Source organism: Mesoplodon bidens, assembly GCF_964165515.1.
Source record: "Mesoplodon bidens genome assembly, chromosome: X".
Classification (NCBI taxonomy): Eukaryota; Metazoa; Chordata; class Mammalia; order Artiodactyla; family Ziphiidae; genus Mesoplodon; species Mesoplodon bidens.
This window is the reverse complement of record NC_138163.1, coordinates 94076580-94100486: the sequence shown is the minus strand read 5'-3', so window position 1 is coordinate 94100486 and position 23907 is coordinate 94076580. Positions and strand designations below refer to the sequence as shown.

The window sequence follows — 23907 nt, the reverse complement described above, 5'->3', positions numbered from 1 at the left end:
GGATAAAATGGCTCTTTAGGGTTATAAGGATAGTTCCTAGGCTCAGCTCTCACTACATACAAGTATATGCAAAGTGCTCCGAAGTGCTCCTTGTATACCTCAAGTCTATAAATGAAGATAGAAAGTCCACTATGGGATTGAAAAGCTGCCATGTCCAGATTGGTGATGAGGTCAACCACTCTGACAGCTCTGGTGACAAATGTTATCTGGTCCTGTTCATCACCAAGAAACTTTATGACCTATTAGGGAGAGAAAAAGGTAAAACCAATCAAATGAAAAGACACAAAGCTGTAAATAATGTGCTCTTCTGGAAACATGCAGTCTAGGGTTTCAGAGAGGCAGCACGGTATAGGAGGAAAAAAATATGTTTGATTTTTGGTGCTTGCCAAATGATAGCTCTATCACTTCTGAGACTCAACCTCCTGAGGTAATAGGGACATAAATTACCTTTCAGGATTAAATAAAATATTCAGGGAGAAAAGAGCTGGTGCCCAGTGCCCAGCACATGGCAAAGCCTATCATGCCTAAGGTCACGATAAGATGTGGCAATATCTTAATTAGTACCCAGGGCCTCCTACCACATCATGCTGGACTATGAGCAATTCTTAATAATGGAAATAGCTGCTCTTAAAAGTTGTTAATGAGATAACTAGAAGGCCAAACTTGAGAAATTAAGTATGACATTTTCTGGGTAAGCTTTCTTATGCTAACTGTTCTCACTGTAAACCATTCACAACTCTGTACCCTCTTAGTTGATTTCCCCACAAATGTATTTTTTAAAACAAGTAGAGCACCTTCAGTAAGGCTTCCATCATTCCACAGGAGACCAAGGCTTCGCCACCAGCATCGTAGCTGGCCAGATGATATAAAAAAGAGAAGAGAGCAGTGGCAAACTGGTGAGGGTACGGATCCATGGAAGGATCTACAAGGGAAGTGGAGAGAGGGAGAGAAAGAGCAAGCTCAGAATTGGGTGTTAAGTTGGCAGGATGTTAAACAAAGGCAGACAAAGCAAAGGGTAGGGTTCCTCTTGGTGGCTAGGACAATAACCACCAAAACTTACCGATCATGGCCTGGATACAGTTCCGCACAAGTACAGGCAAAAATCCATGGTAGGAGGCAGTTCCAGTACAGTCAATAATACTGCTGAGTTTGGGAGTTCTCTCCAAGTGGACAATTGATGTTAATGTTCGTAAAGAAGCAGCTTTAATCTCCTTTGAAAACAGAAAGTAAACATGGGATGTGTTAAATAAGAAGTAGATGACTGAACCAAGTTGCTAATACCCACTCTAAAATTTAAGTCATTCTACTGGTAATTGCTTGGAGTAGATGGAGGTCTGTTGAGAATAACATTGAAAATCCTGCGTTTGTTAAATTTGCAGCAAAATATACAAAGAGGAAAAGGGCTAAGCTTCCCTCTTGGGGTTCATTTTAACCTCTGGGAAAAACCAAAAATCAGATAAATACATACGAGCCTGATATACACAGGAAAATATTAATAAATACTTACCATAAGCTGCTTATCTGTTATCTGAAGGACATCTACCAACTCTTCTATCAACCCATTATACAAGATACTGTTTGCGGACTCCTGCAAGGCATTGGAATACACTGCAAAAGGAGAAATAAACACTTTAGGCAAGAAGGCAGTGGTCAAGCCACTGCCCAATGACAAACCTTTTGGCACCTACTGGTTCTGGGGAAGGACTCCCTTCCCACCAGCATTGGAGGGCAGAATCACTGAATTCTAGAGGGTTGGATCAAATACAGTGATAAGCTCTAAATACCCACCAAACTGACAGATTCTCCTATTAATGATGTTGTCTTGAGCAAAGATTTTCAGGAATCAAAAGAGAATGAAGAATTAATATTTTATAACATCACTACTTGCTAACTCTATTACACCCTGGACTTCCACTTTAGTCTCTTCATGTGTTTCTGTTTTACACTGGAAACACTTATACAAACTGTAAAGAACAGAATTTATGGACTACTGCAGACTAAATTAGAAACTTGTATGACACTGTAGTAAAACTTGAGAGAATGCATGTAATCCACTTCCAATAAATCCCACACAAAGGTAATACTGAACACAGTCCCCCGAAGTGCAAACTAATGGGATTTGAGCACATTCAGTTTTCAACAAACATTTCCTGGGTACCCACTAACATACCAGAAGTTATGCTAGGTATGAATACAAATAGAATAGTAGGAATTTCATTTCAAGGAACTCAATAGTTTTCAAGAGTAGAAAAACAAGTAATTACATAATGAAGGATGCTAATATTAACAGGAGCTACCATTTTATACCTTCTATGTGCCTGGCCTGTGCTAGGTACTTTACAGGTTTTCATTTAATCCTCAGATCAGCTTATAAAATACTTATTAAATGAGGAAAACTGAGGCCAAAAGGATAAACAGGAGCCTAATAAACTCAGTCAGGGCGAAAGCCCAGGACTGATTTCAAAACCAGTGTGCTTTCCACTATACCACCCTACAGTTAAAAGTAAAATGCACAGTACTATTTAATGAATTTCAAAATTATACTCCCAAAGAAGAGGAAGATGAAATGGCAAGAGGAAAAATAGGGCCCAGAGGAAGACGACTATCTGAACACTCATAAAAAACAAAAACAAAAACAAAAACACCCCACCCAAATAAAGACTAAACCTACGTGATATATGTCAATCATATCCTCTTTCTGATCCAACATTAAGGAGCCCAAGGATGATGAATACAGTGAACACTAGGAATGCTGGCAATTTTGCAATTTAACTTGCCACCTAGGTAGCTACAATAAGCCCCATAGCAACAAAGACGAAGTTCAAAGGAAATCAAGTCTAAACTGCCTAACCAGGGCCTGTTAATTATAGGGTGTTATTCTCTTACCTAATATAGATATTGCATGCAGCCTGGCCTGAACAGCTTGCAATCGCTTCCTGTGATTAGAAAAGCCATGGGCCAGCCGTATGTGTGTAAATAACAGCATCTGTAGAGACATAAGACCTAAATTAGGAAACCAATGGAAAAGGTGACTATACTTTCTGAGGAAGGGCTAAATCTTACTCACTGGGCTACTTGACATTTGGCAAGAGTTCTGATTGTTATTAATCAAATCAAATATCTGATCACCATTACAATGAGCAGAAAAAAATAACACAACTAAACGTTTTCTTCTTTGGTATCCAAAGTGTCGAGCTACCACCACTTATTAGATATCCATGGTGAATAAGGCTGCTTCTGTTTTCCTCAAAGTCTCACCAGGACCTAGGAAGTCAGTTTAAGTGTTGGCCTCATAAAAGATGAGGAAACTAAGGCCCACGGAGGCTAATTTGCCCACTGTCTGACTCCATTCTTTCTGCTATGCTATATCCCAGCCCCAGCACATATCACTGATCTATATGGATAACAACCACACCCTTTAGATATTTTTAAGACATATCATACCTGCTTATCCTTAGGAATGCTGTACATTTTGGTAAGAGATTCCATGATTTCAGAAGGGCTTTCTGAAATCTACATTAGAAAAAAAACTGTTAGCAACAAAAAGTGAACCAAATGTTAAGAACTAACCCATAGTCAAAGATTCTTCTTACCTTGTCAAGTTGCTCTATGTGAATATAATGTAGTGTGTTACTAGATGTCTGAAATTAAAAAGATAGGAGAGTTGTTAGGAGTCACTGTATACCTTAGCTTCCCCCTGCCATAGGACTGCAAGAGCTATCTGAAAAACAAGATGTCACCCCCTAGGTTGAAGCCTCACCTGAATGCTCTCAAAAATCAAAATATTCTTTAGAATCCCCCCAAATGTTCATCTTATATATTTTCAGCAAAGCTTCTCTGAAACCAGTACATTAAATATATAATGTACATAGCCAGATACATTTCATGTTCTTCCTTATCTCTTTTTAACCTGTATTGACTTAATACCTACAGCCTCTGTATTCACAGTAGAGTGAATCCATGAAAATGGTTTCTTTCTAAATATGCATTAGAGCTGTTCTCAAGGCACCAAAAACCTAGAAAGATTATTTATTATTATTATATATTTTAAGTAGAAAGGGGAAAAAAAAAGATCTTGTTCACTAGGCCACTTCTAAACCAAAGTGAATTTTGGTATTTCCTCAAAGAATATGCAATGTCCAGACAATTGAAGCAGGACCTTGTAAGCAATACATAGACTTCTTGCAGGCTGGCTTAAGTAGAGAAAGTTCAGCCGATCACTACCTAGACTATTATACTAAACGGTGGAATTCTCAACTGAGACTGAGAAAAATACACCAGTCCTAACAGTACCACATAAACAGAGTCCTGTCTTTTGGCAGTTCCAACATAAGTGAGATTCAAACCTATCAGAGCTGGGCAAACAATGAACACTTATTCCTGAGAAGCTGCTGGATATATTAGCTTGGAAGGGCAGCAACGTAGCTCAACATCATTCCCTCTTTTTACTGAGGAGTCCTAGAAAAGTTGACCCCAGCTACGGATTACTGACTTTATTAGAACAAGTGTGAATGAGACTCACCCTTCTCTCGATTTTGACCTCGGCCCCAGGGTCTGCATAGAATTCGAAGTGTAGTGTAGTTGCACTGGGTGGGTATTTCTGTGTATAAAGCACATGAAAGAATGAGATACCATCTTCTCTTAAATCTTCCCTCGGACTTAGCCACTTGTCCAACTCAGTGTGACAGCAGAATGAGTAGTATCGTCAGCAGCTACAGTGCCTTCACTCCTTGTTTTAGCAGAGCTCAGATGTAACAACACAGAATCAGGAGGGTGGAGCCCAGAGCTCTAAAAGCTTTCATATTCCTTACTTGATAACTCAAGTTATCAGTTGTTCTTTCTTTCAAGAGATCAATTTTGACTGCAGCTATTCTCAAGAGGAAAAAGAGAGGCAAGTCTGCCCCAATAATTAATAAGAATCCAAGGATGAAGGATAAATACAAGGGTCTAGGTACCAGTTCGAGAATGGAAAAGAACACTCTTATGGAAATCTCAGTGAATATAATCGCCTTTTGAAATATTTTATTCAAACTATGCCTCATGGGCCTACCTTCATAATTCTTTAAATACTCCTTTCCATACTATCCTACATAATTTCTCATGATATCCAACTGCTTTTCTGCACAGGTAGATACCAAGTCAATATAAACCAGACCCTGACAACAAATCCTATTTAACTCTAGAAAAGCAACATGAAAAACAAAGTAAGACTGCAAGAGCATGCCCATTAAAGTGTATCTTTGAAAGAAACCGGTAGCAGTGGTTGCCTCTGGGGATGGAGAATTATACTCTTTATACTCCTAGAATTTTTTAACATGTATATGTATTACTTCCTTTCAAAGCACACAAAGTTTTCAAAGTCCTATGACATACCAAATATCAGTAAATAAAAGAATGCATGATTTCTTAATATATAGGCTGAGACCACGATGGGTAACAGACATCACGCAAGCCTAGTAGAGTATATCATACTGTTTTGCTCAAGTGGCCAAGAACAAGCTTGATATACATAAGGAGTTTCAGAATTAATCAACTAAACTTTAAGATGAAAAATAATTTTCTCAGAATTAGAATTCCAAACTGAATACCCTTTAAGATTTATATAGCTTTGATGATTAAAACAGACAACATTCACCTCTCATATTACCCAATATCCACTCATATAATGCACACTAAAGAAAGTATACCAGCTAAGGTGGGAAAGTAATTTGTTCTATTTGTAGTTTTCTGTGACCAGAAAAAGAACCATTCTCCTAGGGCTAAAAAGGCTTCTTAAGATAAATACACTAAATTTCACTGCAGCCATTTGTCCTATACATGACAAATTGACAAAAGAAGCAGTACATCTGTTGGAAAATACAGCTGCTTCTTGGCACGGAACTGTATCATAATAATCCAGTTGTGCTTTGTGGTGCTATAGCAATGTATCAAAGCAGAGGGGAGGATGGCCTGAGTTCATAGTCTAAACATGGGTTAAAGGTATGAGCAGGACAGGCATGAGGGGTAAACATGGAAAGCACACAGAACACTACAAGTTCTCAATAACCAAAATGGCAGAACTGTTCTCCAAGCAGCCATTCTTAAATCATGCCAGACTGCCCAGAATTCTGATAGCTCCAGTGAAAAAGTACAAGGAAGTGTACTTTCTGGGATTTTTCATCACTTTCAAACTGACTCACCAAATGCAGTTTCTTACTCAAGAGATGGGTATGATCATATACTTTGTTTCTGAGATTCTTCATTTACCCCCAGAACATTGAGAGCCCAAGTATTTCTAGAAAAGGTATGCTATATCTCAATTGATCTCAGGTTCCTCAAAAGTCCTGATGTGAAGTGGCAACTTTAAATACCATATATTCATTGTAAAGTAAGGCTGAAAAAGAGATCACGCACAGCTGTCAAAGGACACCCATATCCCAAAGAGTCACTTACCACCATGTGCAAGTCTCTGCAACATTCTGCAAGTCCAAAGCCATTCTCCTTTCCACCCCAGCTCTTGGAAAAAGAGAAAAGACAGTGTTAAAACAGTGCCTAAGGTAGCTTTGTGTATAAAATATTTATGAGTATGTGGCTGCCTGGAACACAGTGTTGAGAAGACATCCAGTGTTAAAGTCAAACAAAAAGAGGGAGCAAAGAGAAGCAAGAACTTCACTAAGACTCAAGGCAACATGGTCTGCCTAAAGGTGATTTCTCCAATGAGATCAATTTCATTATTCTGTGAGGATGCTACTGAGAAGAACATAAACAGCTCCTGCAAGCAAATGTATTTTATATGCCTGCAGTCAGGCTTGCTGAAAGGTCAGTCTTGATCCATTGGGTCTTCAGTACTGTACCGTGCTTTCCATGCTCAGCCTGCTCACCTCTCACATAGGGTGGAATTACATGCTCTCCAGTTTCTTACTTTTTGACATGAGCCAAAGTGCAAAGTAGAAGACTCTGCACTGCTTACTACTACTGTACTCTGCCACCACAAAGTCTAAAAAACTCATCAACAAGTACTAGCCCCTAAGGTAATAGGGGAGAATGGCTCAACTGTACACTATTATTGACTTCCAAGTCCAAAACCCCAGCCATACAATCTTGCTTAAAAACTAGCCTGCATTTTCAACAGCGTTTGAGATATCCATCATTTTTGCCTAATTCTGAACTCTCCCAGGGGTGGGGTGGGCACTTGTTGAAAACATTCAAGAGTAAGTGCATTAGTCCCCTGGGACAGGCATACAATTGGGGTAAATAATAGACAAACTGAAAAGCTTGGGAAGAAAGGCTGGGGCGTGCAGTGCTTTGGGGAATAAGGGCTTTGAAAAGCCCTTTCCACACACTCCTGGGAATCTAGAAGGCCACATGTATGCCCAAGGTTGGGCACATTCTCAGAAAAGACCTGAGAAAGCACTAAGATCCCACATCTCTGGCTGACATCAGGCTCTATGCAAGCCAGAAGTGAAGGCTAAGTCAAGAGTTGTAAACTTCCTGGCCGAGTACTGAAAACAGTGAGTATTCACATTGAAGATACCAACATACACACAGACCCCACCAGCAAAGACGGAGATATTTCGGTTCCAGGAGTTTAAAGCAAATCACTAGCTGACCACTAAGCTAATAGAATAGAGACTTCAATGACCACACAAAACAAAGAATTATGAAGTCAGTTCAGAAAGGTCTAAACAAACAATGACAAATCATAACAACAAACCCTGGGGAGGGGTGAGAATCTGATTTCCAGAGTTGCCACATATAATACCCAAAATGCCCATTACAGCAACATAAGGAGTGATGCCAGCAAGATGGCCAAATAAGATGTCTCTCACTGCACCCCCCACCCCTGCAATAATTTGGCATCCATTCATGGAGAAAAGTGCCTTTATGGGAGCTGTGGAAACCAGCCTCATATGCAAAGGAACCTGGGAGGAGGCATACAGACCTCAGTCCCAGCTGTGGACCCTGCAGTGGCCTGTGAACCAGCTGTAGCCACTCTCAGCAGCTGTTTGAGAGCCCGAGGAGAACACTGTCTTAACAATCATCCATGGATGATAAAGGTTAAAGGACAAAAGTTTAAAAAAAAATAAGAGCTAAAATAATTTGTTAATAAATACACAATATAAAAAGAGGTAAACTGTGACATCAAAAACATAAAATGGGAGGGGAATAAAAGAGTAAAGTTTTTCAGATGCAAAGTTAAGTTGTTATCAGTATTAAAATAAAACGATTATATCTTTTTCTAAAAAATAAATTTATTTATTTTATTTATTTATTTTTGGCTGCATTGGGTCTTTGCTGCTGCGCTCGGGCTTTCTCTAGTTGCAGTGAGTGGGGGCTACTCTTCGTTGCGGTGCGCGGGCTTCTCACTGTGGTGGCTTCTCTTGTTGAGGAGCACAGGCTCTAGGCACGTGGGCTTCAGTAGTTGTGGCACATGGGCTCAGTAGTTGTGGCTTGCAGGCTCTAGAGCGCAGGCTCAGTAGTTGTGGCACACGGGCTTAGTTGCTCCACGGCATGTGGGATCTTCCCGGACCAGGGATCAAACCCGTGTCCCCTGCATTGGCAGGTGGATTCTTAACCACTGCGCTATCAGGGAAGTCCCAAAACTATTATATCTATGTTTTATGTAAGGTTCATGGTAACCACAAAGCAAAAACCTAGATTAGATACACAAAAGACGAACAGTAGGGGACGGAAGCATACTACTATGAAAAACCATCATTCACAAAGAAAGGCAGCAAGAGAAGAAAGGGACAAGGGAAATACAAAACCACAAAAGACGAACAGTAGGGGATGAAAGCATACTACTATGAAAAACCATCATTCACAAAGAAAGGCAACAAGAGAAGAAAGGGACAAGGGAAATACAAAACAACAAAAAAAAAGGACTAGTAAGATGGCATTACTGAGTCCCTGCCTATCAATAATTACTCCAAATGTAGATGGACTGATTTTCCAATCAAAAGGCATAGAGTAGCTGGATGGAAAAAAGAACAAGACCCAACTATATGTTACCTACAAGACTCACCTCAGCTTTAAGGACACACATAGGCTCAAAGTAAAGGGATGGAAAAAGATATTTTACACAAGTGGAAACCAAAAGAGCAGGGATAGCTACTTATATCAGACAAAACAGGCTTTAACTCATAACCTGTAATGGGAGACAATTAAGGTCATTATAGAATGATCAAGGGGTCAATTCAAAGAGGATATAACAATTGTAAATTATATGGACATAATGTTGGAGCATCTAAATGTATTAAGCAAATACTAATAGATATGAAGGGAGAAACAGAGAACAATACAATAATAGTAGGAGATGTCAACATCTCACTTTCAACAATGGATAGACTGTACTGAGAGAAAAATCAAGAAGGAAACATTGGATTTGAACTATACTTTAGACCAATGGACCTAGTAGGCATATGTATAACATTTTATTTAACAGCAGAATACACACTCTTCTCAAATCCACATGGAACATTCTCCTACATAGATTATATGATAGGTCACAAGACAAGTCTTAGCAAATTTAAGATAGAAATTGTACCAAGTATCTTTCTGGACCCCAATAGTATGAAACTGGAAATCAGTAACAGGAAGAAAACTGGAAAAATTCACAAAGATGTGGAAATTAAACAATACACTACTGAACAACCAATGGGTCAAAAGAAATCAAAAGGGAAATTAAAAACATCTTGAAACAAATGAAAACGAGAACCAAACACATGAAAACGAATGAGATGCACCAAAAGCAGTTCTAAGAGGGAAGTTTATAGGAATAAATGCCTACCTTAAGAAACAAAATCTCAAATAAACCTAATTTTATACCTCAACTTGAAACTTGAAAAAGAAGAATAAACTAAGCCTAAAGTTAGCAGAAGAAAGGAAATAACAAAGATCAGAGCAGAAATAAATGAGAGACTAGAAAAAACACAGAAAAGATTAATGAAGGGCTTCCCTGGTGGCACAGTGGTTGAGAGTCTGCCTAACGATGCAGGGGACACAGGTTTGTGTCCCGGTCCAGGAAGATCCCACATGCCACGGAGCGGCTGGGCCCGTGAGCCATGGCCGCTGGGCCTGCGCATCCGGAGCCTGTGCTCCGCAACAGGAGAGGCCACAACACTGAGAGGCCTGCGTACCGCAAAAAAAAAAGATTAATGAAAATAAGAGCTCTTTTTAAAAAAACTGCTCAACAAAATAGACAAAACTTTAGCTACACCAAGAAAAAAAGGCTGAAGACTCAAATAAATAAAATGAGAAACAAAAGAAGAGACATTATAACTGATACCACAGATACAAAGGATCATCAAGAGACTACTATGAACAAACTGTCAACAAATTGGATAACCTAGAAGAATTGGATAAATTCCTAGAAATATATAATCTAATGAAACAAAATCATGGAGAAATAGAAAATATGAATAGACCAATAATGAGTATGCAGACTGAATCAGTAATCAAAAAATACCCCAAAAAGAAAATTCCAGGACCAAATGGTTTCCTTGGTGAATTTCTCCAAACATTTAAAGAATAACCAATCCTTCTCAAACTTTTACCCCAAAATTGAAGAGGAGGGAACACTTCCAAACTCACTGCTTGAAAAATTACCATTGTTTGGCCAAAATTACCCTGATAACAAAGCCAGATAAGGACACTACAAGAACAGAAAACTACAGGCCAGTATCCCTGATGAACAAACTTGCAAAAGTCCTCAGCAAACTACCAGCAAACCAAGTTCAAACCAAGTTCAACAGCATACTAAAAGGAACATACGCCACGATTTAAGTGGGATTTATCCCTGGGATGCAAAGATGTTTCAACACATGCAAATCAATAAGTGTGATACCACATTAAGAGAATGAAAGACAAAAATCACATGATCATCTCAAAAGTTGCAGAAAAAGCAATGACAAAATTCAACATCCTTTCATAATAAAAACTCAAAAATGGGGTATAGAAGGAACATACCTCAACATGATAAAGGCCACATATGACAAGCCCACAGCTAACAGCATACTCAAGGATGAAAGGGTGAACCCTTTCCCTCTAAGATCAGGAACAAGACACGGGTGCCCACTCTAACCACTCCTATTCAACACAGTATTGGAAATACTAGCCAGAGCCAATTAGGCAAGAAAAAGAAATAAAAGGCATACAATTCAGAAAGGAAGAAGTAAAACTGTTTCCATTTGCAAATGATATGATCTTATATATAGAAAACCCTCAAGGCTCCACCAAAAAACTGTTAGAATTAAATTCAGTAAAGTTGCAGGATACAAAATCAACATACAGAAATCAGTCACATCTCCATACACTATCTGAAAAAGAAATAAAGAAAACAATCCCATTTACAATAGCAGAAAAAACAGTAAAATACTTAGAAATAAATTTTACCAAGGAGGTAAAAATCTGTACACTGAAAACTATAAAACACTGATGAAAGGCATTAAGAAGACACAAATATCCTATGTTCATGGATTGGAAGAATTAATATTGTCAAAATGTCCACAGTACCAAAAGCAATCTACAGATTTTAATTACTATCAAAATTCAATGACATTTTCCCCAGAAATAGGAAAAACAATCCTTAAATTTATATGGAACCAAGAAGACCCCAAATAACTAAAGCAATTCTGAGAAAGAACAAAGCTACAGGTATCATACTTCCTGATTTCAAACATTACAAAGCTATAGTAATCAAAACAGTATGGTATTAGCATATTAAAAACACACACAGACCAACAGAACATAATCAAGAGCCCAGAAATAAATCTTCACATAGTCAACTAATATTTGAAAGGGAGCCAATAATCAATGGGGAAAATATACTCTCTTCAATAAATGGTGCTGGGAAAACTGGATAACCAGTTTTCTGGATAACACACAGAAAAATGAAATTTGACCCCCTATATTACACCACTCAAAAAATTAAACTAAATTTGGGGCTTCCCTGGTGACGCAGTGGTTGAGAGTCCGCCTGCCGATGCAGGGGACACGGGTTCGTGCCCCAGTCCGGGAAGAGCCCACATGCCATGGAGTGGCTGGGCCCGTGAGCCATGGCCGCTGAGCCTGCGCATCTGGAGCCTGTGCTCCGCAACAGGAGAGGCCACAGCAGTGAGAGGCCCACATACCGCCAAAAAAAAAAAAAAAATTAACCTAAATTAAAGACTTCAACATAAGACCTGAAACCATAAAGCTCCTAAAAGAAAACACAGGGTAAAAGCACCCCAACATTGGTCTTGGTGACAATTTTTTGGACATGACACCAAAAGCAACAAAGGCAAACTGCATCAAACTAAAACACTTCTGCACAGCAAAAGAAACAATCAACAAAATGAAAAGACGACCTGCAGAATAGGAGAAAATATCTGCAAACCATTATATCTGATAAGAAATTGCTATCCAAAATATAAAGAACTCATATTGATACAACTGAATAACAATAACAAAAACCAACCATCTGATCTTAAAATGGGCAGAGGAACTGAATAGACATTCTTCCAAAGACAATATACAAATGGCCAACAGTTACATGAAATGGTTCTCAATATCACTAGTCATCAGGGAAATGCGAATCATAGCCACAATGATATATCACTTCACACTTGATAGAATGGCCATTTTCAAGAAGACAAGAGATAACAAGTATTGGTGAGTATCTGGAGAAAAGGGGACCCTTGTGCACTGTTGGTGAGAATATAAATTGGTATAGCCACTACAGAAGACGAACAGTATGGAGGTGCCTCCAAAAATTAAAACTAGAACTATTATATGATCCAGCAATCCCAGTTCTGGCTATATCCAAAAGAAAGGAAATCAGGACAAAGAGATATCTGCACTCCTATATTTACTGTAAAGTTATTCACACCAGCCAAGGTATGGAAACAACTTAAGTGTCTGCCTACGGATGAATGGATAAAGAAGATGTGCTGTACACACACACACACACACACACACACACACACACACACACACACACACACACACACACACACACACACACACACACACACACACACACACACACACACACACACACACACACACACACACACACACACACACACACACACACACACACACACACACACACACACAATGAAATGTTGTTCAGCCACAAGAAAGAAGGAAATCTCCCCTTATGCGACAACACGGATGGACCTTGAGGGCATTCTCGTAAGTGAATAAATCAGACAGAGAAAGAGAATTACTGTATGGTATCATTTATACATGGAATCTAAAAAAGCTCAACACACAGAAATAGAGGTTAGAATGGTGGTTGCCAGGGACTGGGGATTGGGGGAAATGTGGAGATGTTGGTCAAATCGCACAAACTTCTACTGTGGTAATCACTTTGCAATATATTAAGTGTATCAAATCATGTTGTATGCCTTTAAGTTACACGATGCTTTATTTCAATTATATCCCCATAAAACCAGAAAAAATTAATTAATAGAAACCATTCCTGAGCAAGTCCAGACACTGGATTTAGTAGGCAAAGACTTTAAATCATCTATTTTAAATATGCTTAAAGAGTTAAATGAAATCATATACAAAGAACTAAAGGAAAACCATGAGAATGATGTCTCATCAAACAAAGAATGTCAATAAAGAGTCAGAGGTTATAAAAAAGGAAGCAAATAGAAATTCTGGAGCTGAAAAAGCACGATAACAGAAATGAAAAATTCACTAGAGTGGTTCAACAGCAGATGTAAGCAGGGAGAAAAATGAATCAATGAACTTAATTAAATATATATAATGTTAGGTGGTAATATGTGCTACAGAAAAAAATGAAGAGAAGTGTAATAGGGAGTATGGTAGGTGTTCTAATTTTAGAACAGGATGGTAGGGAAGACTTCACTGAGATGGTGGCTCTTAAGACTTAGAGAAGATAAGGGAGGAAGCCATAGAGACAACTGGGGATGTAGCTGTGCAGAGGCCCTGCAGCAAGAGTGTGCCTGCCACTGTCCAGGAAAGCAAGGGTGCCAGTTATCTGGAATGGACTGAGCCTGGAGGAAAGAAATGTGAGGTGAGGTCAAAGTCTGATTTTGTACACATTACAACTGATATCCAGCAGAGATTTTGAGAAGGCAGTAAATATACGAGTTTGAGGTTCAAGGAAAACATACAATTTTTGGAGTCAATGGTCCTTAAAACTATGAAATTGGATCAGATCACCTAGGCAAAATGTATTGATAGCTGGATAAGACACAGAGCCTGGGGTGGAGCCCTGGGCCACTCTAACACTCGGAGGCAGCAGAAGAGGAGGCACCAGTCAAGCAGACATCGAAGGGCAACAATGGAGGACCAGGAGGGTGGTTTGGAAGCTTAAGACTTTAAAAATGGTATTTTCAAAGAATATTTAATGCTGTGGGAAAATACTCACCATAGGTTACATGGGGGGGGGGGAAAGCAGTATATGAAACACAATGTTAGTTGTTTTTTCTACATGGTGGTGGTTGAGGATTATTATTATTTTCTTCTTTATACTTTTTTGTATTTTCTTAATTTTCAACACTGAACATGCATCGCTTTTTATAAAAATTCTGACAAATTTATTTGAAAATAAATATTGGAAGGTGAAAAAAAAAAGAACCAATGAACCTGAAGACAGGTCAATTGAAATTACCCAGTCTGAAGAGCAGATAGAGAAAAAAAAAAGTAAACAGAGGTTAAGAGATCTGTGGGACTTCACCAAGTAAACCAACATATACATAATGGGAGTCCAAGGAGAAGAGACAGAAAAAGGGGCAAAGAGATTATTTAAAGAAATAATGGCCAAAACATCAAATTTGACAAAAGACATGAATCTATAAATCCAGGAAGCTCAATGAAATTCAACAGGATAAAACGACACAGATCCACAGAAAGACACATTATAATCAAATTGCCAAAGGCCAAGACAGAGAGAATAACCTTGAAAGCAGAAGGAGAAATGTGACTTGTTATGTACAAGGGATCCTCACAGCTGATTTTTCATCAGAAACAATGGAGGCCAGAATGCAGTGGGAAGACATATTCAAAGTGCTAAAAGAAAATAGCTGCCAATCAGATTCTATATCTGGCACAGTTATCTTTCATAAATGTAGGAGAACTTAACACTTTCTCAGATAAAAGCTGAAAGAGCTTGTTGCTAGTAGACCTGCCTATAAGAAATGCTAAACGGGAGTCCTGCAGGCTGAAATGAAAGAACACGCCACAGTAACCTGACTCCATATGAAGAAATTAAGAACACCAGTAAGTTAATTTCATAGGTAAATATAAAAGGAATTATTAATGTATTTTTGGTTTGTAACTCCTTTTTTTCTGAGTGTTTTAAAAGACAACTACATAAAAAAGTAAATTCTACATCTATGTTGAACAGGCACACAATATATAAAGATGTAATTTGTGGCAAAAACATACAGTGGGAGGAAAGTGCTATATAGGAGGAAAGTTTTTGTCTATTCTTAAAACTAAGTTGGTATTAATTTGAACTAACTTTTCATTAATGAAGATGTTAGTTGTAATACACAGGGAAAACATTAATAACTAGACAAAAGATAAAACAAGAAAACATAAGACTTGAACATTAAATCAACTAGACCTAACATATATATACATATATATAGAACAATCCACCCCACAACAGAATATACATTCTTCTCAAGTACATACAAAACAGTCTCCCATATAGACCATATGTTAGGCCACAAAACAAACTTTAAGAAACTTCTAAAAAAGAATAAAATCATACAAAGTATCATATCCAACAACAGAAAGAAATTAGAAATCCATAACAGAAGGAAATCTGGAATATTCACGAACACATGGAAATTAAACAATATACTATTAACAACCAATGGGTAAAAGAAGAAATCAAAAGGGAAATTAGAAAATTCCTTAAGACGAATGAAAATGAAAACACTTCATATCAAAACTTATGGGATACATTTATGGGATAAAGCAGTGCTTAGAGGGAAATTTACAGCTGTTAATTGCCTACATTTAAAAAAGAAAGATCTCAAATCAGTAACCTAACAGTCCACCTTAAGGAACTAGAAAAACAGCAGCAAACTAAACCCAAAGCAAACATAAAGATGGAAATAGTAAAACTGGAGCAGAGATAAATGAAACAAAATAGAAAAACAGAATCAGCTAAACCAAATTTGTTTCTTTGAAGATATCAACAAAAATAGACAAACCTTTAGCTACACTGACCAAAAAAAAAGTATGTTCTTGCTCTCTAAAGCTTGTTCTTTTAAAATATACATATAGGAGGAACCAGTGAAAAGGGAAAGATTTAAGACAGCTATTCTGTTCATCTTCGATAACACCCAGAACAAGTTACTTGATTTCTCTGATCTTTACCTCAAAATTGAGCCTACGCACAGGGGCATACCTTATTTTACTGTGCTTTGCAGATACTGCTTTTTTAATTGAAGGTTTGTGGCAACCCTGCATTGAGCAAGTCTACTGTTTTTTTCATTTTTCCAACAGCATTTGCTCACTTCACGTCACTGTGTCACATTTTGGTAATTCTTGCAATATTTCAAACCTTTTCATCATTATTATATTTGTTATGATGATCTGTGATCAGTGATCATTGTTATTACTACTGTCATTATTTTGGGGTGCCACGAACCATGCCCATACAAGATGGCAAATTTAATGGAAAAAAAAATGTGTTCTGACTGCTCCACTGGCTGGCTGTTCTACCATCTCTCTCCCTCTCCTCAGTCCTCTCTGTTCCCTGAGACACAATAATATTGCAATTAGGCCAATCAATAAACTTACAAGGGCCTCTAAGGATCAAGTAAAAGGAACAGTTGCACATCTCTCACTTTGTATCAAAAGCTAAAAATGATTAAGCTTAGTGATTCCTACACGTTGGATCCATTTCTGGAAATTTTCCACTGTTATTACCACACTATTTTAATTCCTTTTAGCTTTATAAAAAAAAGTTAATACCCAATAGGAAGAGTACTTCCTCATTCCATTTTCAATATTTTCTTGGCTATTCCCAGGACTTCCAGTGAAGAAACATGGAATTTGCTGAAAACTGTGAGGACAAGGGAAATATAAATACTTGATGCCACAGAGGGGTGACAGGTAAGTCAAACCAAGGATCTGAATTTGCAAGGCGGAATAAGCTTGAAAGGCTATGTATCTTCACAATTACCTTCCTTTTGTTTCTTCTGTTGTCACAACTAACTGTTCTGTAGAATACTTCAACTATCACTGTCACCCCTAAATCTTTCTATCTTTTGTGTTCTAATAAAAATCAAGTGCCTACGATAAGAAAGTTGTGGTAAGCTGGGATCCTTAAAAGACCATGTCAAGCCAAACTTGATTCATGAAAAGTCTGTGATGTTGTGACATTTCTGAGATATTATCATTATTAAATACAAAGAAACATTTCTTACAAAATTATGTAAAGTTAATATGGGAAAACACTGATGCTAGTATGTTAAGTAAATAAAGTAGGATATCAAGTTACATATACTATATGCATTCAGCTATGTAAAGAAATATGCATAAAGACTAAGAAAATGTACCAAAATGTGAAGAGTAGATACATAATTATGATAAATTTCCTTCTGTACATTTCTAAAATTTTAAAATACCAAGCACCTATTTTTATTATGATGTTTGTTTTGCAGCCAACAAGATAAACCTATGGAATGTTTAAGATTCAAGGGTACTTACTAGTTAGTACTAAGAATAACTAGTTCTTTGTCCTTTTAATTATGCCCCCATAACACTTTCTCAACTACTATGTGAGCTTTTTAGAGAAAAGAACATGTTTTATACTATATCCAGCACAGGATTAGCCATATACTTCTTGAATGTTATCAAGTGGAAGAGTTGGGTGTGGATTCAAGGAGCTGGGTCTCAGGCTGACACCCAGGTTTGGAACATAAGCCATGCTCAATCAACTCTACAAACAGCAGTTATCACATTTTACACTTTATCAGGGGCTAAAAGCCCATGGGCTTTTCCTAAAAATAATGTAACTTCTGAATCGCATCGTCCTCACCTACTCCATAGTTACCATATGATCCTGGCAATTAAGTAGACACCCAATAAATAACATTTATATCAACCATGTCATATTTGACACCACCTCACTAGATGGGATTTGCTCAAGAATGGGTATGTATTCAGATATCAGGGAAAAGGTCTTGATGCCTTTGGGATGGAACTATAAGAATCTGGTAAGATTTTGTAACTTTGCCCAATAGGATAGATTAAACCAATGGTTCTCAAAGTATGATCCCTGGACCAGCAGCTTCAACATCCCCTGGAAACTTATTAGCAATGCACATTACTGGGCTCTGCCCTAGGCCTACTGAATCAGAAATGGGGGTTGTGGGAATTGAGGTAAAGGGGTATGAGCAGTCAGGGGAGGGAGACTAATCTATGCTTTAATAAATCAACTTTCTCATGCATGCTCGAGTTTGAGAACCAGTGTCCTAGACCCTTACAAAAATCAACCAACTGGCTTTTAACTGATTCAAGTCTTCCTGGAGAACTTCTGCTATATTCGCAGTTCACTAATATCTGTGCATAGTCACAACTGGCTCACATCACTGGGTTAACTGAGTCACTAAAAAACTATCATGAGAAAATGGTTAAAAATAATCTTGGGGCTTCCCTGGTGGTGCAGTGGTTGAGAGTCCACCTGTTGATGCAGGGGACATGGGTTTGTGCCCCGGTCTGGGAAGATGCCACATGCTGCGGAGTGGCTAGGCCCGTGAGCCATGGCCGCTGAGCCTGCACATCCAGAGCCTGTGCTCTGCAACGGGAGAGGCCACAACAGTGAGAGGCCCGCGTACCGCCAAAAAAAAAAAAAAAAAATCTTGTATTTGCAGATCCAAGAAAATAAAATATGCTCAAATTTTAAGGGAGGCTCTATCTGGATGAATATCAGGTGATTAACATTCTCTTTATACTTTCCTATACATCCTAGAATTTTTGCAATACATGTTACATTTATAATCACACAAAAATGATTTTAAAGTAACCATGCACCTAAACATAGCCTGAAACTTGAGTTGTATGACTTGTGAGGTAACCATTTATTATTCAGCTTTTAAAAAGTTAGCCCTACCAACTTTCTTCCAAGAAAGCTTTCTAGCAATGGCTACCTCTCTCAAACCTGAGTATGCATTATCAGTTTGCCTCTACAAACACTGGACAATAGTTTGACTAAGCTGAATTTAACATGAGCATTTTTGCCTTCAATTAACAATCATTACCACCACAGACCAATTACTGAGCACAGCACTAAGAACCCTACATTTTATTTTATTCTGAAAATACTCTTAAGGTAGATATAACTAAATTCTCAGATGAGAAAACTGCTATCAGAGCTAATAAGGTAGGCCAGGATTCAAAATCCAGATCTTTTATTGCAGCCAATGTTTCCCTCCAAGTAGAATCTGATTCTAAACTTTCTTTCCAGAAGAGAAGTGGCCATTTTTGAACAAAGAGAGATTCTCTTTGTGAGCAGAGATTCATGAAATCCCTCAAAATTACTTCATAAAATTGAGAATACTTCCTAGGATTTTTGGGGTAACTTAGTTAAATGGGCCCCAATAGTTCTACTCAATTAGGCCAGTAAAGTTAACTTACGGATTCCTATTCATTTTGACACTGCAAGAAACACCTGTGAAAAGGAATAACAGGGTCCAACTTCTGTGTCCTTCCAACTCTTCACCCATGACTCACCTCTGCCAAGTGCTGCAGCCGGGTTAGCAGTGGGGTTCTCTTGTCAGATCCAAGGCGTGTGATATAATTTGATCTTTTGCTAAATACGTACAGAAGGTTGAGGACTGCCAGCACCACTTGCATATCAGAAGAAGCCAATAAAGTTGTCAAATGCTACAGGGGACAAAAATGGGGGGGGCAAGTTCATGGTATCAGGCATACAAGACCTTGAAAACTTGAAATGCCATGGATTTATAAAGCTATCAAGAAGTTTAACAATACAAAAAAAATTTATAAATATTTGAGCACCTACAACATGTAACCTTATGCCCAAGCAGCTTACAATCTGGCAGCAAGCCAGAAAGTCCAATTTAAATTAAAAAAATGTGAACAGTTCAAAATTACATAGGTGTCTCCACAGGAAGAAACAGATTACAAAAGAGACAAATGTAATATTTTAATACATAGCAGAACTCAAGAACATTAAGTTTCCAACTAGACTAAAAGTATAGACTAAGATAATTTTATGCTCCTTCTGTATCCTTTACAACAAATATAAAATTGGAATTAATTAAAACACAGGGTTCTTCATATAGAAACTAAAAATAACAGTTGGTGGCACTTATGACTGTTACAATACAGCGTATGTAACAATAACCCAATAACTATTTTTGCTTTTTAATACAATCAGAATTCACCAATATGTTGAAACATTTGGTTAGTGTTAAAATCAGTATGTAATTTAGCTGGAAATGAACCAAAGTATTTCTGGTTGCTGATTATCCACAGAAGGCTATGGATTTCCTTTTGCAGCGTATCTATGCCATCTTCAACAGGCTGCTTAGCCATCCCCTACTTAAAACTTCAGGTACTAGGTCTTTAGTTGAGTTATTCCACTTCTCTTCTTAAGTCATTTACTTTCTGTTTGTTCTGATTCTGTTTCTTTAATGAAGACTTAGGAAAAGTAACACATAACAACAGGGCACTAAATCAAGTGATAAAAACTCTTAAGTTAGGCTAAAGGAAGAGAGTTTCTTCTTATACTGATTTTTGACCAGTTCAAAAGTTCACTAATTCCTGTGCCCACTTTACTCTTTAAGAATACATAGCATGCTATTAATATACATTTTGGGGAGGGGGAGAAGAAATTAAAAAGCAGCACACTAAAACTTAGAAAAGCAGTAAGTGCAGTAATGTGTCAAGGAAATCAAATTATGTCTAATATTTTAAAAGTAATTTGGGGCTGCTCTGATAACCTGGGACCAAGATCAATTCCTGTAAATTCCCAAGAATACATCAATACATGTATTACATTCTCATTAACTTCTTAAATCTTAAAAGGCAAGGTGAAGGTGATAGTAAAGAACCTTCCCATCAACCCTGTGAAGGGTATCTTTAGCCAAGAAACATCCTACCATTGGCTTTGACATTGAAAACCCCAGAACTCCATAATGAAAAAGAAAGAATCATCAGAAAGAAAGAACAATTTCCTTATTCTGGACGTGAACAATTCTAGTTAAGAACAGATCACATAGGCTTGAACCTCTCCTACCTCTATGGAACTATACAGATGCCGGGAAAAGCTGTACTCAATGAGCAAGGCTGTGAAGTTCAACACAGCCAAGAGAAGCATCTTCAGTTGTTCTCTTTCTGGCCTATCACACACGAGCATCCATGACATATTCTCCACTGTCTGTCCAGCGTCTGCCAGAATTCCATCGAAGGAGTCCAACAGATCCACCCAGTGATATAACTCGCACTGGAGAGGGGAAGAGAAAGAGGAAGATATAAGAATAAGGTAGGGCTTCCCTGGTGGCGCAGTGGTTGAGAGTTCGCCTGCCGATGCAGGGGACATGGGTTCGTGCCCCGGTCCGGGAAGATCCCACCTGCCGCGGAGTGGCTGGGCCCATGAGCCATGGCCGCTGAGCCTGCGAGTCCGGAGCCTGTGCTCCACAATGGGAGAGGCCACAACAGTGAGAGGCCCGCGTATCGCAAAAAAAAACCAAACAAACAAAAAACTTGTGCTAACACCAGGAGACACCACAAAACCCCTACAGCTAGGTCTTCAAAAGGAGAATTCCGGCTACCTCTGAGGTCTAAAAACACAAGGACTTTCCCTGCCAGAATCCACTTTATCTGAAGTGCTCATTTTTAGAGTTATCTAAAGAAGAGTCTTTTAAGCTAAGAGTAAAAATCCTGAGACTATCTCAAACTCATACTGTCAGTCAAACTAAAGGAATTTTGTGGTTGAGATTCTTTATCATCACCTGTATAAACATTCTTCATCCTTGGCTAGCAAAATTTTCCTTTTACATTTCTTTCAAAATTTCCTTGGCAACCATTCACAGGCTAAAAATTACTGGTCTAGAGCTGTGCCAGACACACACTAGATGCTTATGAAGTAATTGCTGAATGAGGCTACCTCATTTTGATTTCTCTTTTGGGAGTATGGGTTTACATACCTTTCCAATGTTCCATGTTTTGATCTGCTGCAGTTCCAAGAGGAGTTGCTCATCATTACAAACTTTGAGTTTGTCTATTAAGGCTCTGCAGTCTGCAGGCTGAGAAAAACAAACAGGTATTCACAAAAGGGTGTTTTGGAGTATGAGGGAGACACAACAAGGAAGAATAGGAAAAAAAAAACCCTTATGTCAACACACTCAATGATTTAACTTTTGATAGAACGCACTACTTAAGTGGAAATTTGCCAGACGATCACTTGAGATTAATACAGAAATCTTATAATGAAACAATCCATCTGTGTATTTTTTTAAAACCTGGATGAACCTGTAGATATAGACAAACTACTTGGAAGTGTACAGACAACACAAATAAAGGAAACAAGCTAAATATCAATAAAAACAAAATGAAGGAATCTGTATCATAGTCTGAAAGTTAACCAGAATGCCTGATAAGAAATGTTCAATTAGAGGAACACTGAGGAGCCCTAGTGAATTCACAAAGGTGAAGATTAGCACTGGCTGTATTTTTCTGCAACATTAAACCGTCCAATTATAGGAGGCAAAGAATTTCTGAACTGTGTAAAACTAGGACTCCATTCTTACTTGGGGTTTCCATTTCCATATATTCCTGCTGTTTTACTGATGAAAGGGCCTGTTTGTCAGGTAACAAGGTGTGGATTCAGAGTTCATAGTAAGTTTCCAAAAGTGGAGCTGGTGGCGGGGGGATAGGGACTGGGACAGAGATGCTTCTATTAATGGATGGCAGCTGGAAGTGATTACACTTGCTCTTTGACTCTGTAAAGCAGTATGGTATCCTAGGAATGGGCCTAGATTTGGAACCAAACAAATCTGGGTTCAGTTTTTCGCTTGATGTTTACAAAGTTGTTTGATCACAAGCAAATCCAACCTCTTAGCCACAGTTTTCTTACCAGAAAAAAGACCTAAGAACCACCTTGGAAATGTGAAGCTCAAGTGTTTGCATAAAGCACTTATCTCACATAATAGGAGCTTAAATACTGAAAGACAGCTTACTGTTACAAAGAGCATGGACTTTAGAATTAGGTAGTTGGTAAGCTACCTCTTTGAATCTCAGTATCCTCTTCTGCAAAATGAACTTAACATGACCTATTTACCCAGCAATGTTGTGAGATTTAAACTAGGGGCATTTTCAGCAGCCAAAATGGAACGTGGAACAATAGGGGCTTAAGGGCAAATTTTTTTTTAAGCTAAGTCTGAAACCTTTTCTCTCTCTAAAGTAAGCATTATTAAGAGCTATCTCAAATTTCTGTGGTAATTAAAGGCATGTAAAATTCTTGGCATAAAACCCTTCAACAAACCAGACCTGCAATTTTTCTTCCTCTCCTTGAAGTCATACAGGTTGAGGGAGAGGTACTGAAGTAGTAGAAACAGATAACAAAGGAGTGTGAACCACCAGCTCATGCAGTTCACTTGTGCCTTCTGGACCTACCTGGGCCTACTATCAAATATACCACTTCAATTTCTAATGGATTGCAACGATGCAGATCCAATTTTATGATTCTGTGGGTTAGATAACACCCAGTTCATGACAAACATTTGGGTCCTGTAATCATTTGGTTATCTCATAATCAGGCATTCAGTCTTTATCAAGGTCCAGTAGCAAGCCAGAAGCTGCTTTTCTGAATGTCAGAATAGCTGTTGGCAGAGAACAGCACGGCCAAACTCTACCCCCTAGGTCTTAAGCTGTGATTCTCCTATTGGGGCTTGCCAGAGGCATCCCACAGCATCTTTGGCT

At 38.3% G+C, this 23907-nt stretch overlaps 1 protein-coding gene across 9 annotated transcripts in view; it reads right to left on the bottom strand.

Annotated features, from left to right (window-relative positions):
* Nucleotides 1–23907, bottom strand: part of HUWE1 (HECT, UBA and WWE domain containing E3 ubiquitin protein ligase 1) — a 143634-nt gene that overhangs the window by 90123 nt on the left and 29604 nt on the right. For 8 of the 9 annotated variants that reach the window (XM_081221600.1, XM_081221606.1, XM_081221607.1 and 5 more), the window contains 12 exons: nt 22134–22232; nt 21224–21430; nt 19693–19845; nt 6433–6495; nt 4523–4600; nt 3594–3641; nt 3445–3513; nt 2887–2986; nt 1508–1629; nt 1061–1211; nt 795–922; nt 99–239 (listed from right to left, as the gene is read on the bottom strand). In XM_081221600.1, coding sequence (XP_081077726.1) covers nt 99–239; nt 795–922; nt 1061–1211; nt 1508–1629; nt 2887–2986; nt 3445–3513; nt 3594–3641; nt 4523–4600; nt 6433–6495; nt 19693–19845; nt 21224–21430; nt 22134–22232 — 1359 coding nt within the window. The remainder of the gene's footprint in view (nt 1–98; nt 240–794; nt 923–1060; nt 1212–1507; nt 1630–2886; nt 2987–3444; nt 3514–3593; nt 3642–4522; nt 4601–6432; nt 6496–19692; nt 19846–21223; nt 21431–22133; nt 22233–23907) is intronic. The other variant, XM_081221605.1, reaches the window with a different exon arrangement.